Source organism: Acartia tonsa, chromosome 11, assembly GCF_053477335.1.
Source record: "Acartia tonsa isolate MP-2025a chromosome 11, ASM5347733v1, whole genome shotgun sequence".
In the NCBI taxonomy this organism is placed as follows: domain Eukaryota; kingdom Metazoa; phylum Arthropoda; class Copepoda; order Calanoida; family Acartiidae; genus Acartia; species Acartia tonsa.
This window is the reverse complement of record NC_137270.1, coordinates 30,158,868-30,174,586: the sequence shown is the minus strand read 5'-3', so window position 1 is coordinate 30,174,586 and position 15,719 is coordinate 30,158,868. Positions and strand designations below refer to the sequence as shown.

The window sequence follows — 15,719 nt, the reverse complement described above, 5'->3', positions numbered from 1 at the left end:
TAGATAGATAGATAGATAGATAGATAGATAGATAGATAGATAGATAGATAGATAGATAGATAGATAGATAGATAGATAGATAGATAGATAGATAGTCCGTTAGATAGATAGATAGATAGATAGTCCGTTAGATAGATAGATAGTCCGTTAGATAGATAGATAGTCCGTTAGATAAATAGATAGTCCGTTAGATAGATAGATAGTCCGTTAGATAGATAGATATATAGTCCGTTAGATAGATAGACAGATAGATAGTCCGTTAGATAGATAGATAGTCCGTTAGATAGATAGATAGATAGTCCGTTGGATAGATAGATAGCTCAGATAGCTTGTTAGATAGATAGATAGATAGATAGTCCGTTAGATAGGTAGTCCGTTAGATAGATAGATAGTCCGTTAGATAGATAGATAGTCCGTTAGATAGATAGATAGTCCGTTAGATAGATAGATAGATAGATAGATAGTCCGTTAGATAGATAGATAGATAGATAGATAGATAGATAGATAGATAGATAGATAGATAGATAGATAGATAGATAGATAGATAGATAGATAGATAGATAGATAGATAGATAGATAGATAGATAGATAGATAGATAGATAGATAGATAGATAGATAGATAGATAGATAGATAGATAGATAGATAGATAGATAGATAGATAGATAGATAGATAGATAGATAGATAGATAGATAGATAGATAGATAGATAGATAGATAGATAGATAGATAGATAGATAGATAGATAGATAGATAGATAGATAGATAGATAGATAGATAGATAGATAGATAGATAGATAGATAGATAGATAGATAGATAGATAGATAGATAGATAGATAGATAGATAGATAGATAGATAGATAGATAGATAGATAGATAGATAGATAGATAGATAGTCCGTTTGATAGATAGATAGCTCAGATAGCTCGTTAGATAGATAGATAGTTAGATAGATAGATATATAGATAGTCTGTTAGATAGATAGATAGTCCGTTAGATAGATAGATAGATAGATAGATAGATAGATAGATAGTCCGTTAGATAGATAGATAGATAGATAGTCCGTTAGATAGATAGATAGATAGATAGATAGTCCGTTAGATAGATAGATAGTCCGTTAGATAGATAGATAGTCCGTTAGATAAATAGATAGTCCGTTAGATAGATAGATAGTCCGTTAGATAGATAGATATATAGTCCGTTAGATAGATAGACAGATAGATAGTCCGTTAGATAGATAGATAGTCCGTTAGATAGATAGATAGATAGTCCGTTGGATAGATAGATAGCTCAGATAGCTTGTTAGATAGATAGATAGATAGATAGATAGTCCGTTAGATAGGTAGTCCGTTAGATAGATAGATAGTCCGTTAGATAGATAGATAGTCCGTTAGATAGATAGATAGTCCGTTAGATAGATAGATAGTCCGTTAGATAGATAGATAGATAGATTGTCCGTTAGATAGATAGATAGTCCGTTAGCTAGATAGATAGTCTGTTAGATAGATAGATAGATAGATAGATTGTCCGTTAGATAGATAGATAGTCCGTTAGATAGATAGATAGTCCGTTAGATAGATAGATAGATGATTTTCTTTGTGAAAGAATTTTTTTTGTTGAAATCAGTCCATTAACAAGGAAGTTCAGTTTAGTGGTTCAGAGAGTCATTCTAGGTAAACTACGATATCAGATTTGTAATCTCCAATTAATATCCAGGTGAAAGGGAAAAAATTGGTTGAAATTGGTAAATAAACAAAAAAGTTGGATTTAATGGTTCAAATAGTCATTTTAGGTAAAGTACGATACCAGATTTGGAATATCCAATGAATATCCAGGTGAAAGAAAAAAAAATGATTGAAATTGGTCAATAATCAAGAAAGTTAGGTTTAATGGTTCAAAGATTCCTTTTAGGTAAATTACAACCAAACTAGAAGCGATCATGACAAGTTTAGTGATTTTTTAACTTAATAATTTGAAAAATTTATTTTTATTGATTTTCCCTTATTTAAAAAAAATTTAATTTTCCTCGAAATCTGAGAATGGTAATTAATCAAAGGAATTTATTGAAAAATATATGTGAAAAAATCACTAAAATTTCAAAAAATATTGAAGCCGGCTGCAATTTTATATATGGAGTTTTACTATATAAATACTAAAAAATTTTACTTAATAGCATATATTCTCTCTTTTTCGAAGCCACTTTTTTTCACAGCCGGCTTCAAAATAATATATGTATATAAGTATAATTCATAGTCCCCAACCTCCCAGAAAATATATAGGTAGTTTAATCAATTCTTGTTCTTTTAGCTGATTTTTAATTCGAAATGTTTTTCAATGTCCGAAAAAACTGTTTGAAAGAAAAAACTGCATTGTTGGTATAGGTGTGTCAATGATATGGCAAACAAGCACAACAATATTCAAAGGATATAAAAAAGAAGGATGAACACATTTTTAAAAAGCAACGTAAAATAAATCAGGAATAGTGACAAACAAACAAATATGATGTTAGTGTGTGTTTAAATGAAACAATGACGTCCTGCATTTAAGTTTTTAAATTTTACCCTATTGATATATTTTGGTACATTAATCCCATTACAATAAGGAAGTCTTTTTGAAAGAGAAAAAATCTTCTGCTAATTTTAACTATTATGTCACTTGTTTAATTAGCAGAAAAACATAACAAAGTGTTTAATAAGGGGTGACGATTCTAAACAAGAACGATTACGTCTAATGGTTCGAAGGATATTTTTGCATTAAAAACAAATAAATGAAAGACAAAAAATGCATAAACTTAAAGTAATTGATTAAATCTTCTGATATGAAGTATTAACATAAGAATCCTAAAATGCCTAAACTTGATTAATTGTACTTTTTAGGGAATCTAAACATTAATCTTATTGTGTTTCTTGTTGATTAAAATAGTCAAATTTAAAGCCATTCTAGAATACTAGCTATTTGAAGCTGCATTCACCCCTAAAAAAAGAACATTTAATGTTTTGTAAAGTTAGCTGCTGACAAATGATTTTAAAAATATATTATTGGCTTAGCTTGCACAATAAACAAGAATAATTACATTAAAAAATATCATAGATATTATTTTATGACATTTGACGATAAACATATATGATAAACAAAAATACCCTCTTTGCAGATTAAATAAATAGTGAAAAAAGTAGGATCTAGTTTGTACCAACAATTCAAGATTTAATAAAAGTACCCACAGTTTTTAAGTTACCGAATGAGAAATGTCAATAAAAAACTTTGGTAACCATTACAATTTACATGAAACTATGGATACCAGTATAATTTACAAGAAACTGTGGATACCAGTATAATTTTCATGAAACTATGGATACCAGTATAATTTACAAGAAACTGTGGATACCAGTATAATTTTCATGAAACTGTGGATACCAGTATAATTTATATGAAACTGTGGATACCAGTATAATTTACATGAAACTGTGGATACCAGTATAATTTACATGAAACTGTGGATACCAGTATAATTTACATGAAACTGTGGATACCAGTATAATTTACATGAAACTGTGGATACCAGTATAATTTACATGAAACTGTGGATACCAGAATAATTTACATGAAAATGTGGATACCAGTATAATTTACATGAAACTGTGGATACCAGTATAATTTACATGAAACTGTGGATACCAGAATAATTTACATGAAACTGTGGATACCAGTATAATTTACATGAAACTGTAGATACCAGCATAATTTACATGAAACTGTGGATACCAGTATAATTTACATGAAACTGTGGATACCAGAATAATTTACATGAAAATGTGGATACCAGTATAATTTACATGAAACTGTGGATACCAGTATAATTTACATGAAACTGTGGATACCAGAATAATTTACATGAAACTGTGGATACCAGTATAATTTACATGAAACTGTAGATACCAGCATAATTTACATGAAACTGTAGATTCCAGTATAATTTACAGTCCTACGTCCATTTTCTCTTTCTCGATTATTTTGTTATTTAATTTATAATTTAAATTGTTTTATTTTTACGGAAAAAAAAAAAAATTCGCAAGTACAAAGCTAACTAAGTTTAAATTAAAATTATTTTAGATATAGTGCAGCTAGCTATGCTGTTTAAAGCAAATTTTCTTTAGTCATGAATAAGTAAAGTACATTTATTTTGCAAATATATGCTAGGCTCTTAATTTACATTCTTAGAACTGTAGGTACTCAATAAATCTGTAAGCTTGTTATTGCTTTTTGTTAATTAGCGGATTTTTTTTTATTTAGACATATCAAAAGTTTAAATATATTTAAATTAACATGTTTTTATTGTGCTTACATTCTTGTTTATTGCAATTTAATGAATCATTATTATCAAGTTAAAAGTTTTGATTTAATGCCTTATTGCATAAAGTTTCTATGGCCTACTTTATCAAATAAATAAAAATAAAAATAAGGAAAAATAAATCCGATAAGATAATAATCGTTACATGTGCTAAAAAATATCATGTTTTTCTTCTATATCAACAATGTAAAAATATACCCTCTTTGAAACCCCAGCCCTATTTCACCCACTCAAGCTTGGACGTCCCTGTCTACTGATCTTTATCTTCTATAATTAAAATATAATTCTATAAACAAAACAAGGAGTAGAACAAAAATAAGCACCATAAAAATCTATAATATACATACATTAAAAATAGCATTGTCAATTAAAATAAATATAGCATAAATAAATCACCAAACGTCTTAATAAAATCTATGCCTTTAAAGTTTTAAAAGTAAAATATAACTACTGGATGTGAAGATCGGCTAGACATATCTTATTTATAGAGTAGCGGCGCTACTATAAAATATTGTCACCTCTCATCAATAACATTATCATTATTGTTATCAGTCATTATTGTAAGAATGTTTAAAAATAACTATCTTGACAATATTATTTTAATATTTTGACATTAAGAAACATATTTTGTGGTTAAATATTTTAGTTCTATTTATGTTGTTTTCTTATTTCTAAAATCATGGTATTTTGTTCTTTACTCGAGAGCTTAAAATGGCTTTATCTTCCTTTTAAAATTCCTGCACTTGGTCCTTATGCTGCACGCACGCACACACACGTAACCACCTGTACAACCCAGTACAAACACATTTACAAAGTTTAGCATTAACTGTGTGTGTACTCGTATGTTCATAATACTATAGGTCCATCATCAACAACAACACATACTGTGTGTGTACTCGTATGTTCATAATACTATAGGTCCATCAACAACAACACATACTGTGTGTGTACTCGTATGTTCATAATACTATAGGTCCATCAACAACAATACATACTGTGTGTGTACTCGTATGTTCATAATACTATAGGTCCATCAACAACAACACATACTGTGTGTGTACTCGTATGTTCATAATACTATAGGTCCATCATAAACTCCCAGACTTTTTAAACTTCAAGCAATAGTCAATTTAAATTTTCCAAAAATAAAAAGTATAAAAAATCAAAGAGATTTTAAAAAAAGGAGAAACCTAAAGACAATTTTTTTAACATGTAACATAAAATCCACAAGTAGCGCAAAACATTTAAAAGAAATGGCAAAAACATTTTAAAAGAAAAACAGTTTTATTTTCTTAAATAGGTCCATCATCAACAACAACACATACTGTGTGTGTACTCGTATGTTCATAATACTATAGGTCCATCAACAACAACACATACTGTGTGTGTACTCGTATGTTCATAATACTATAGGTCCATCAACAACAATACATACTGTGTGTGTACTCGTATGTTCATAATACTATAGGTCCATCAACAACAACACATACTGTGTGTGTACTCGTATGTTCATAATACTATAGGTCCATCAACAACAATACATACTGTGTGTGTACTCGTATGTTCATAATACTATAGGTCCATCAACAACAATACATACGTGTGTGTACTCGTATGTTCATAATATTATAGGTCCATCAACAACAACACATACTGTGTGTGTACTCGTATGTTCATAATGCTATAGGTCCATCAACAACAACACATACTGTGTGTGTACTCGTATGTTCATAATACTATAGGTCCATCAACAACAACACATACTGTTAAAAAGGAAAAAACCTAAAGAAAGACAATTTTAAATTAACATTAAATCCACAAGTAGCGCAAAACATTTAAAAGACATGGCAAAAACATTTAAAAAGAAAAACAGTTTTAATTTCTTATTAGGTTTTACAAATGAATTTTAAAGATAAAATTTGCTTAAAAATAAATTTTGTCAGAGATCTCAGCAGCAAGTTTAAAGATGTATTAAACACCCCCTTCCTTCCTTCCTATGATTAAAACCACTGAATTTGACCAATTTACTCCTTTCCCTTATATCTGTCAATCCTGCGCGCACACAAACTTAAATACACACAGATACACATCAGGGATCTAAAGGGATAAGACAAAGGACGATAAAATTGATGTACATAAAAATACCCCTACTATTTATTACTATTAGTGGTTGAAACGTTTGGACACTCAACTAAATAAACCAACCAATCAAAATTCAATAAAAGTTCCTAAGGTTGTTAAGTCAACGAATAAGAAAACGTTATTTCAAATCTTTAGGATCTAGTGTAATGAAGGCTAGTGTGATAAACATCCCATTGTCTACTCCCTCCCTGTATACACACACACCCAGGCATGCAACAGTCATACACACTCACACACACAATAACATTCTTACACAGATTTCCCCCCTGGGGTCAAATTTACATTTGTACTTTAGGATGCCTGGATTTTAACCTAACCATACTCAGAGAGGGAGAGGACAATTGTGGTTAATTCAATGCATACATAAATAAATTTAAGAGAATATCATAAACACAAGAAGCGCAGCAATATCAACCCTTTCTATGAAGCTTGCCGTAGTGTGTTTAATTGATTGATTGATAAAATGATACGATCTGAATGCCGCAATTTATTGTTTAATATATTTTATTACAACGTGTAGTGTTTACATTTTAATCCGTCTAATTATTTTCTTTTAGTCCTTAAAATAGTTTTTGAGCTTCAATACTTAGTTTAAATTTAAATTTTTTATAAAAGTAACTTGTTTAATTTGCGTATTTTTAAGTTGTTTAGTTTGGAGTAAGTGATTCGGTTTTTATTTAGTTACTTTTATAAATATTCTCTTATGTTTGAAGTGAAGATTTGTTGTAATATTTATTATTTTGATACGTGTCTGTAAAGATTTTAAACCGCAAATACAAACTCCTTATTACTTAAATTAAACATTCAGACATCGTATTATTTTTTGATCAATTAATTAAATACACGGAGGTGCGGAAAAGAAATCGTCTATTTTCAGTGAAGCCTTACATAGTAGCAGAATTGAAAATATCAACCCTTTCTATGAAGCTTGCCGTAGTGTGTTTAATTGATTGATTGATAAAATGATACGATCTGAATGCCGCAATTTATTGTTTAATATATTTTATTACAACGTGTAGTGTTTACATTTTAATCCGTCTAATTATTTTCTTTTAGTCCTTAAAATAGTTTTTGAGCTTCAATACTTAGTTTAAATTTAAATTTTTTATCCCTCCCTCCCTTCCCTTCATTTTCTAGCTTATATTTTTCTTTTCTTTTATCTGTGGTTTTTTATTTTTACAGATTAATTATGCCTCCAGTGGTTACAACTAACAGTACTCAATCTTCTTCTGTTGTAACTACATCCTCTGGTGGCGGGATAGTTGAGCAATCTGGCTCCTTTCCAAGAGTTGAGCAATCTGGCTCCTCTTCTACAGTTGAGCAATCTGGCTCCTCATCTACAGTTGAGCAACCAGGCTCCTGTGCTGGCTCTGTGTACACAACAGCTGGGACAAGTTCTACAGGAATTTTTCCTTTTCCCCAAGCCAGCGTTAATGATCCTTTAGCTTTAGGATCTTTGCCTAAATCTGGATCTTTCCGTCCTGGATTCACAAACAGACATCCAATTACAACTCCTGGTTTGTCTGGATTGCCTAGAATAAACCCTCCCCCTTCACATTTGGTGAATTCTGTGGGGAATAAAGAAAACATGGAACCTCTGCAACCGTTATCAGGTTTGTATGTTTCTTATTGTTTTTGCATTTTATTTATTTTACTAAAATCTTTATGATTTTTAGTTTACAGACTTTAATGTATTCTTTAACCGATTTTTGGTTAAACATTTTTAGAAGTTTGCTAATTTTTTCCTTAGTATTTTTTTTGTTTACTAGGATTGCAAACTGGATTTTTGTTTCTTTTGTCTGTGTGACATTTTCTGTTTCTTTAGGAAACATATATTTTTATTGTTCAATAATGATTGATTCTTGGTCTTATTTCTAGACAAATCTTCTGTGAGAAAGAAGAAGAAATCCAAAGCTAAGAAAAAGAAGAAGTATGATAGTTCAGACTCTTCTTCTTCAGATTGTTCTTCAAACTCAAGTTTTTGTTCAGAGGATGATGATGATGACTCTGACAGTTCAGATAGCAAAGGTATTGCTATGATACGTTTTATTTAGTTTGTTCAAACTAGTTTTTATTGATTTTTATGAGATTCTCAAATTATTTCATATAGAATCATTATTGTTTTTGAACCGATATGTCACATAGTAGTGATTTTTTTGGTTGTTTGTTTGTAGTTATAGATCTCTGTTTTAATGAGTTTTAATCTTAATATTTTCATTTTATGAAATTTGTATTGTTCATCCTTCAATCATATCATAGTTCTCAAATTATTTTAAGTTTACATTTTTTCTTTGAAAAATAAGTTAATTTTTCTCTTATTTTTAGACAGAAAGAGAAAGAAAAAACGCAAGAAAGCTAGATCTTCCTCCGATTCCTCAAGTGAGGAGTATTTAGGAGGTGCCAAAGCTAAGAAAGCTAAAAGAAACCACGCTGATGGTAATGTTTCTACCCCTAAGTGGGCAACATTGAAAAGATCTGATCTTCTTATTGAGAGAGACAGAACTCTGGATGCGTTAAATCATCTTGAAGATTATGGCAACACTGATAAAGTTCTTCTAAAAACTATAGGTAGAGAGATAGTTCGCCTTAACAATGTTATTGAGGATGCAGGTAGAAAGCTTTTTTCCCTAAAAGTTCCTCAAAAGCTTAAAAAAGATCTTAAACAAACTTTGAACTATTGTTTTCAAGCTGCAGACTTGTCTCATTCCGTTTTAGGAGTCATTGATTCTGCATTTTATCTTAACCCGGATCAAGCAGTTCAAGTTGCTTTAGCAGGTAGCCGTCAGCTGCAAAATTCAGCTCAGAAAAAAGTTGTAGCTGCCTTTCGCTCACAAGGAAGTTCTTTTTCCAAACCAAATTTCAATCAAAGAGGAGCTAGGGGCAAACCTCAAGGTAAAGTCCTCTGTTACCATTGCGGAGGAACTGGACACAAAGCTAACAACTGCTCTACTCCCAAAAAGTCCAAACCTGGAACCCAATCTTGAGCCCCCTTTATTTATGTCAAATTCGTTCTCTGGTGAATCCAACCATCCTAATTTTGATTTAAGAGACATTGCTGATCAATGTCCAGATAGTGATCTAGAATTTTTTGAAAATTTAATGACTTTACAGCAATCTTTTAGTGATTTAAATTATTCACCTGCCCCTTCTATTCATCATGTTTCAGCCGTGTCATTTTATCAAAACGTGTTGAAAGCCAATGATCTTATGAGGACCTTACTTTATGGTTACACACCCAATTTTCATTCACAACCTCAATCTTCTTTTCAAAGAAATAATAAAACCGCATGTGATGACATGACATTTGTCCGTAATGAAGTTATTAAATTAGTTGATAGTCAAGCTGTCGTGAAATTAACTTATCAACCTTTTATAGTTTCTCCCCTTACTGTAGCTACTCGTACTGATTGTATCACAAATACAACTAAAAAAAGGTTTTTCAACTTGATTTTTTATATATTTTTTTCTTCTTTTTTTCACTAGTTTTTCTGTGAATTTTATTTATTTTTCTATTTTTTCCTTTTCTTTTAGAAATTTCTTTCTTTTCCTATTTTTTTCTTTCTTTCTTTAAATTTTTCTATCTTTTTTTCACAATTTAATTTAATTCTTTCCTTAAATTTTCTATTTTTTAAACAAAAAAACCTTTTTTTAGGTTGTGTATAGATCTATCCAGATCTTTAAATGATTATATGATTATTGATAATGTAACTTTAAATGACATTAAAACAGTTCTCCCTAGGATTGTCCCTGGTTGTTATTTTACAACCTGGGACTTAAAGGGAATGTACCACCAGGGGCGATTTTGTAATCTTTGTTAAAATTCTTTTTTTCGTTTTTATATTCTTCTAGTTTTTTTCTTAAAATTATTTTAACAAAGTTTATAAAATCGCGCCTATTTAGGTTTATTTAAATCCCAATATTTCTGACCTCTTTGGATTTTCTATCATCGAAGAGGATGGTTCTATTTCTTTTTATAAATATACCCGTTTGCCCTTTGGCTGCTCTACAGCTGTTTTCATCACTGATCAGCTTATCAAGCCAATTAAAATTTATGCTCACCGTCTCGGTGTAGACCTAAGCGTCTACATCGATGATGGCATTGTTATAGAAATTTCTAATTTTAAATGTTTGTCATCTACTTATTTTGTGATTTCACTCATTTTATATTCAGGTTGGTCTTTCCAACTTTCTAAATGTATATTGTCTCCAGTTAAAGAAATAGTTTATTTAGGTTATATTCTTAATAGTGACTCTATGATTATTAGTCTTCCAGAAGTTAAATTACTAAAAATAGAATTTCTTCTTCAACAATTGTTTTCAGCTTTTTTAAACAATCAACTAATTGAGTCAAGATTTTTAGCTTCTTTTTTAGGGAAGCTTTCTCATGCTTTTTATTCTCATGGAAATTTTGTTAAAATTGTAGCTCGCATGAGCAATCATACTTTAGGACGTAATATTTGTGATTCAGGTTGGGATTCATCCCTTTTAATTAATAAGGATATGTATTGTGAATTTCAACTATGTTTTAAATATTTAAGAACATTTAACGGTCAAAGTTTGAAACTAGAACAAGCCGATTTTGAATTTTTAAACAAAGACCAAACCTCTTTCCTGACCATGGATATTGATCCTCGAGATTTTGAGAAACCTTACTTCGTTTTTGCCTCAGGAATTAGTTGTATTTAAGTTTTTTAAAAATTTTTTAATTTTGACACATTTTTTTTAAGTTATGTTCTTTATTTTTATTCTTTATCTTTTATACAACTTTTTTCATTATATAGATGCTTCAGACCTGGAGAGTTATGCTTTTAAAGCTGGCGATTGTCAAATTATTTCTAATTACATTTTTTCTCCATCTGAAAGTGAAATGTCTAGTGGTGCAAGAGAACTACTAGCCATCGTGAAGAGTTTTGAAACTTTTCAAGAATTTTTTCAGTCGAACTCTAATTCTGTGATTTTTTGGTGTACAGACTCAATGTGTGCATATTCTTATTTGAAACATGGGTCACGTATCCCTGAGATTCAAAAACTTTTAATTTTTATTAAACAATTAGAATATGAACACAAATTAGTTATTTACCCGAAATGGCTCCCCTGATCTTCGGATCTTTTGAAAGTTGCGGACTATGGATCACGTATGTCTAGTTCGTCAGAAGAGTATGGGATTTCAGATTATGATCTTCAATCTGTACAATCTCATTTTAATTTAAGAATATCTTTAGATGGCTTCGCTTCTGCATCGAATCATAGGACACCTCGTTTTATTTCAGCTGTCCCACAAATTGGAGCTATTGAAGTCGATTTTTTTCTATCAACCCTTTCTTCTGATGATATTATTTATGTTCATCCCCCTGTTTCCCTAATTCAAAGAACACTGAATAAGATATTATTATATGATAATCTTTCTATCATCATGTTAATCCCTGTGTGGCCATCACACCCTTTTAGGAAATCCTTTGTTAAAGTAAATAAATTTCAGTGGTTTGTCAAAGATTTTTGGATCTTTAATCCTTTTTATGTTTCTTCTTCTCCCAAATGTATGTTTTCTGGCTATAAAAATTTTCCCACTTTAGTTCTCTATATTAAAACTAATGAAAATCATTCCCTTCCTATTCCTCCTGATTTATTGTGAAATCAATTTTATTTTTGTTCTAATATCTATTTTTTTATTTTCAAAGTTTCATAAAATGAGAGTTAGCCTCTGATGTGGTTTCATTTTTTGGATTATAGTGGAATCTTATGTTTAGTCAGGTACTTAACAATTTTATTTGCTAGTAGAAAATCTACTCTATTTTTCTGTTTATTGTATGCAAGTTTAAACAATTTTGTTTTGTTTTTTAGAAACAAATTTATTTCATTATGATATTTTTATTTTATCTTCATGAGGATTCTAATGTTATTAATCAATTTCTTGATGAAATTTTTTTATTTTATATCATTTTTTCTTTCTTTTTTGATTTTGTTTATCTTCTTTAATGAGTTTTTAGTTTGTCAGCTATTGATTTATGATATTTTTCTTTTCAAATTATGTTTATTCTTAAGGATTCACGATGGATGACTCTGTTCTGTTAGTCAGTTATGATGTTATCATAAGTTATGATGCTATCATCCCTTCTAAAGCTTCTCCTTTAGCTGCTGGTTTTGATCTACACGCAGCTTCCGATTGTTTGATTCATTCTCATGATAAAGCTTTAATTTTTACCGATATTTCTATGAGCTTACCCCCCGGTTCATATGGCCGAATAGCTCCTCGGTCAGGTTTAGCTTTAAATAACTTTATTCAAATAGGTGGGGGAGTCATAGATAATGACTATAGAGGGAATGTAGGTGTTCTTATTTTTAATCATGGTCATTCAGATTTTCAAGTTAAAAAACACGACCGAATTGCACAGATCATAGTTGAGAAGAATTTCTATCCAAAAATTGTAATTACTAATTCTCTTGATGAGACTGTTAGGAACTCGTCGGGGTTTGGTTCTTCAGGGTTATAATTTTTCTTTTTTATTTTATAATGTTCATATGTCTTTCAAATTTTTCATTTTAATTTCTTTATTTTCATTAAAATTTGTCCTTATTTCCTTTCAATGCTTGTGATTCGGTTTTTTCCTTGCTATTTTTCTTTTATTTTAAAATTCTTTTTGTTAGTTTTCAGATTAAAATGAAAACTTTTAAAGAAGTTTCAGTGGATTATTGGAAATTTAATAGAAAATTAATTTCGTCTCATTCTGTTTCTTCAGTTGAAAGTCGAGGTCCTTTAAGGCTATTGAAAGTTTTTGAAAATTATAATTTCTCATCTAGAGAAATTAAACACATTAAAATCACAACTGCCGCTAGAGGTAGGGCTACACAGAATAATCATAATAGAATTTTATCTACCCTTGAGAAATTTGCCAAGAAAGGGAAACATACAAGAAATGTAACTTACTTACTATGACCGAAGATACTCTGTTAGATTATTTATTATTTCTGGAAGAATCATCTGCCAAGCTTTCCCAACTGAAAGGCCTAAAGGGAGCTGTGTCGTTTCTTACTGTCGCCGTGAAAATTAATGATCCATGGTCTCTAGAAGTAGATAGATCTTTTGAAGCCATCTACCGAAGAGCCTCCTGCGAGAAAATGCCCCTTAAAAAAGCAAATTTGCTTCCTTTATGGGTGCTTCCCAAATCTATTGATGCCGTTATCACTCCTTATATGGATAATCCAGATAAGGTAGTTTTTTTAAGAAAATCCTTTTCTGAGTAATATCACTTTTCTATATTATCTTTATTTATTTTTTGCTGGGTTTCTTTTATACATAGTTTTGAATATCTTTTTATTTACAACATAAGTTTTAGATCATTTTATTTTCTTTAGTTTATTTTATTTCTCTTTTTTAGTCTTTTTATTTCATATTAGTTTTTTAATTTAGATTTCCATAATGGATTTTCGAGCCCTATTCTTCCAGCTTTTCCAGATCCACCTCTGTTGCAGAGGTCTAGATGCGTTAAAACTGAGAGCTTCGGATTTCAGAGTCACATCTCTTGGTCTCGCTGAAGTTCCTGTTATCGCCGTCACTTTTCGGTCAGCTAAAAATGACGTCAGGTTAAGCATTTTTTTATAATATATTTGAATCTTTACTCTATTATTCTCATAGTTTTGTTCGCTTTCAAATTAAATTTTCATGTTTACATATTTCTCAGCCTTTTCATAATTACTCTTTTAAACTATTTTTCTTATTAGTTTCTAAGAAATTTTATTCTGTTTTTTTCTATTTTTTTCTTTGAAGTTTGTGTTTCTCTTAGTAGTTCAGACAAAAAGTTATTTTCTCTAAAGTTTTTGAATTAATCTTTCATTTTAGATAAATGATAGATTTTTTTCTTTTATTTAGATATGAAGGCAGGACAGCTTATCTCGTATATTCTGGAGGTCCCTACTGTCCGTACACGTTGTGTGTGGCTTTCTTTAATCGCCTCAGATTCTACACCATCGATTCTGGGTATCATGATTCATCATATGTTTTTTGTCGTACAGGGAATGGCGCCGCTCCTAATCAATCTAGGCAGGTTCTTCAATACAAATTTTCTTTATTTTTTTCATAATTTTTTAATTTTATTTTTACAATTTAATTTTTTTCTTTTTGACCCTTATTTTCTTATTTTTATTGCAAGAACTATTTTTTTCTATCAGATTTTTGGTGGGAGACGGGAGATTTCCAATTTCAATATCAACTTTAATGAGGAATGTTAATAATTTGTATGCTAAAGTTGGTTTTAATACTAAAATTTCTTCTAAAAGCGCCAAAGTGTTAGGTACCTCTTTAGCATTCGAATTAGGGATGTCCAACGACCAAGTTATGTTACTTGGTCGTTGGAAAAATCCAGCTACAGCTCAATATTATCGCAGTGTAGACCCATCATCTCTCTTAGATGTTTTTAGTAAAATTGTATTGAATCCAACAGACTTAGAATCTTTGAAAGTTGCCAGGAAGAAGTTGATAAGGAAACAGCGCTCTTTAGAGTACATCGCTCCTGCAGCTCAAAGTTACAGTGTGGCAGCATCTCAGCCCCCAGCTTTGCAGAGTATTCCTGCTGCCATTACATCGATGATTCCTTCTGTTTTCCCACAGTTCCAAGGACAGGATCAGGTTCCCAACTCAACTATTTCAACTTCATCAAATTGCCATTTGGCATGGCAATTCCTGATATCAGCAGGTTTTATCTATCCAGGCGGAGCTCCCGTAATGCAGGACGGGTTTCCACTTCCTACAGAGGTGCCTGAGCTTCAGTTTTCTGGTGAAGAAGACCTTACCCATGAAGAAAATAATGCTTTTGTTATTAGATTAAATTAAATATTTGTTGTTTATTTCGATTCTTTTGTTCTTTTTCTTTTTTCAATATAAGATTAAAAATTTATCTTTGTTAATTTTTTCTTTCTTATTTCATTTTTTCAGATAAAAATGATTATTGTCTTCTGGATAATATTCTAGAATGTTTTTCGTTTCGGATTTGTTGTAATATTTATTATTTTGATACGTGTCTGTAAAGATTTTAAACCGCAAATACAAACCCCTTATTACTTAAATTAAACATTCAGACATCGTATTATTTTTTGATCAATTAATTAAATACACGGAGGTGCGGAAAAGAAATCGTCTATTTTCAGTGAAGCCTTACATAGTAGCAGAATTGAAAATAACAAGAAAACATTTTAAAAATTTAACATAAAATGTAAATTTAAAAAAAATGCACCT

General features: G+C 30.3%; 2 protein-coding genes across 3 annotated transcripts; both read left to right on the top strand.

The window, feature by feature from the left end:
• Window positions 1-7,222: 7,222 nt before the first annotated feature.
• On the top strand, window positions 7,223-9,639 carry LOC145331619 (uncharacterized). Its single transcript, XM_080176385.1, has 3 exons — window positions 7,223-8,103; window positions 8,369-8,518; window positions 8,816-9,639. Exons 1-3 carry the CDS (start codon window positions 7,680-7,682, stop codon window positions 9,472-9,474), a joined length of 1,233 nt encoding a protein of 410 aa, XP_080032511.1. The 5' UTR covers window positions 7,223-7,679; the 3' UTR covers window positions 9,475-9,639.
• Window positions 9,640-11,262: 1,623 nt separating this feature from the next.
• LOC145332943 (uncharacterized) lies at window positions 11,263-15,381 on the top strand. 2 transcript variants are annotated; one of them, XM_080178057.1, is made up of 6 exons: window positions 11,264-12,241; window positions 12,533-13,326; window positions 13,557-13,699; window positions 13,899-14,071; window positions 14,358-14,528; window positions 14,929-15,381. In XM_080178057.1, exons 2-6 carry the CDS (start codon window positions 13,149-13,151, stop codon window positions 15,245-15,247), a joined length of 984 nt encoding a protein of 327 aa, XP_080034183.1. In that variant the 5' UTR covers window positions 11,264-12,241; window positions 12,533-13,148; the 3' UTR covers window positions 15,248-15,381. The 2 variants fall into 2 exon arrangements, with proteins under 2 accessions (XP_080034184.1, XP_080034183.1); XM_080178058.1 differs by having other exon boundaries at window positions 11,263-12,241; window positions 12,533-13,699.
• The last annotated feature ends 338 nt before the right edge of the window (window positions 15,382-15,719 follow it).

Excerpts from the sequence above, each read along its gene's own strand:
- LOC145331619 (XM_080176385.1), top strand. The coding sequence starts at position 7,680 with ATGCCTCCAGTGGTTACAACTAACAGTACTCAATCTTCTTCTGTTGTA. Across the intron at positions 8,104-8,368 it reads ACCTCTGCAACCGTTATCAG|ACAAATCTTCTGTGAGAAAG; the intron begins GTTTGTATGTTT and ends TCTTATTTCTAG. Across the intron at positions 8,519-8,815 it reads TGACAGTTCAGATAGCAAAG|ACAGAAAGAGAAAGAAAAAA; the intron begins GTATTGCTATGA and ends TCTTATTTTTAG.
- LOC145332943 (XM_080178057.1), top strand. The coding sequence starts at position 13,149 with ATGAAAACTTTTAAAGAAGTTTCAGTGGATTATTGGAAATTTAATAGA. Across the intron at positions 13,327-13,556 it reads AATCACAACTGCCGCTAGAG|AAGTAGATAGATCTTTTGAA; the intron begins GTAGGGCTACAC and ends CATGGTCTCTAG. Across the intron at positions 13,700-13,898 it reads ATATGGATAATCCAGATAAG|ATTTCCATAATGGATTTTCG; the intron begins GTAGTTTTTTTA and ends TTTTTAATTTAG.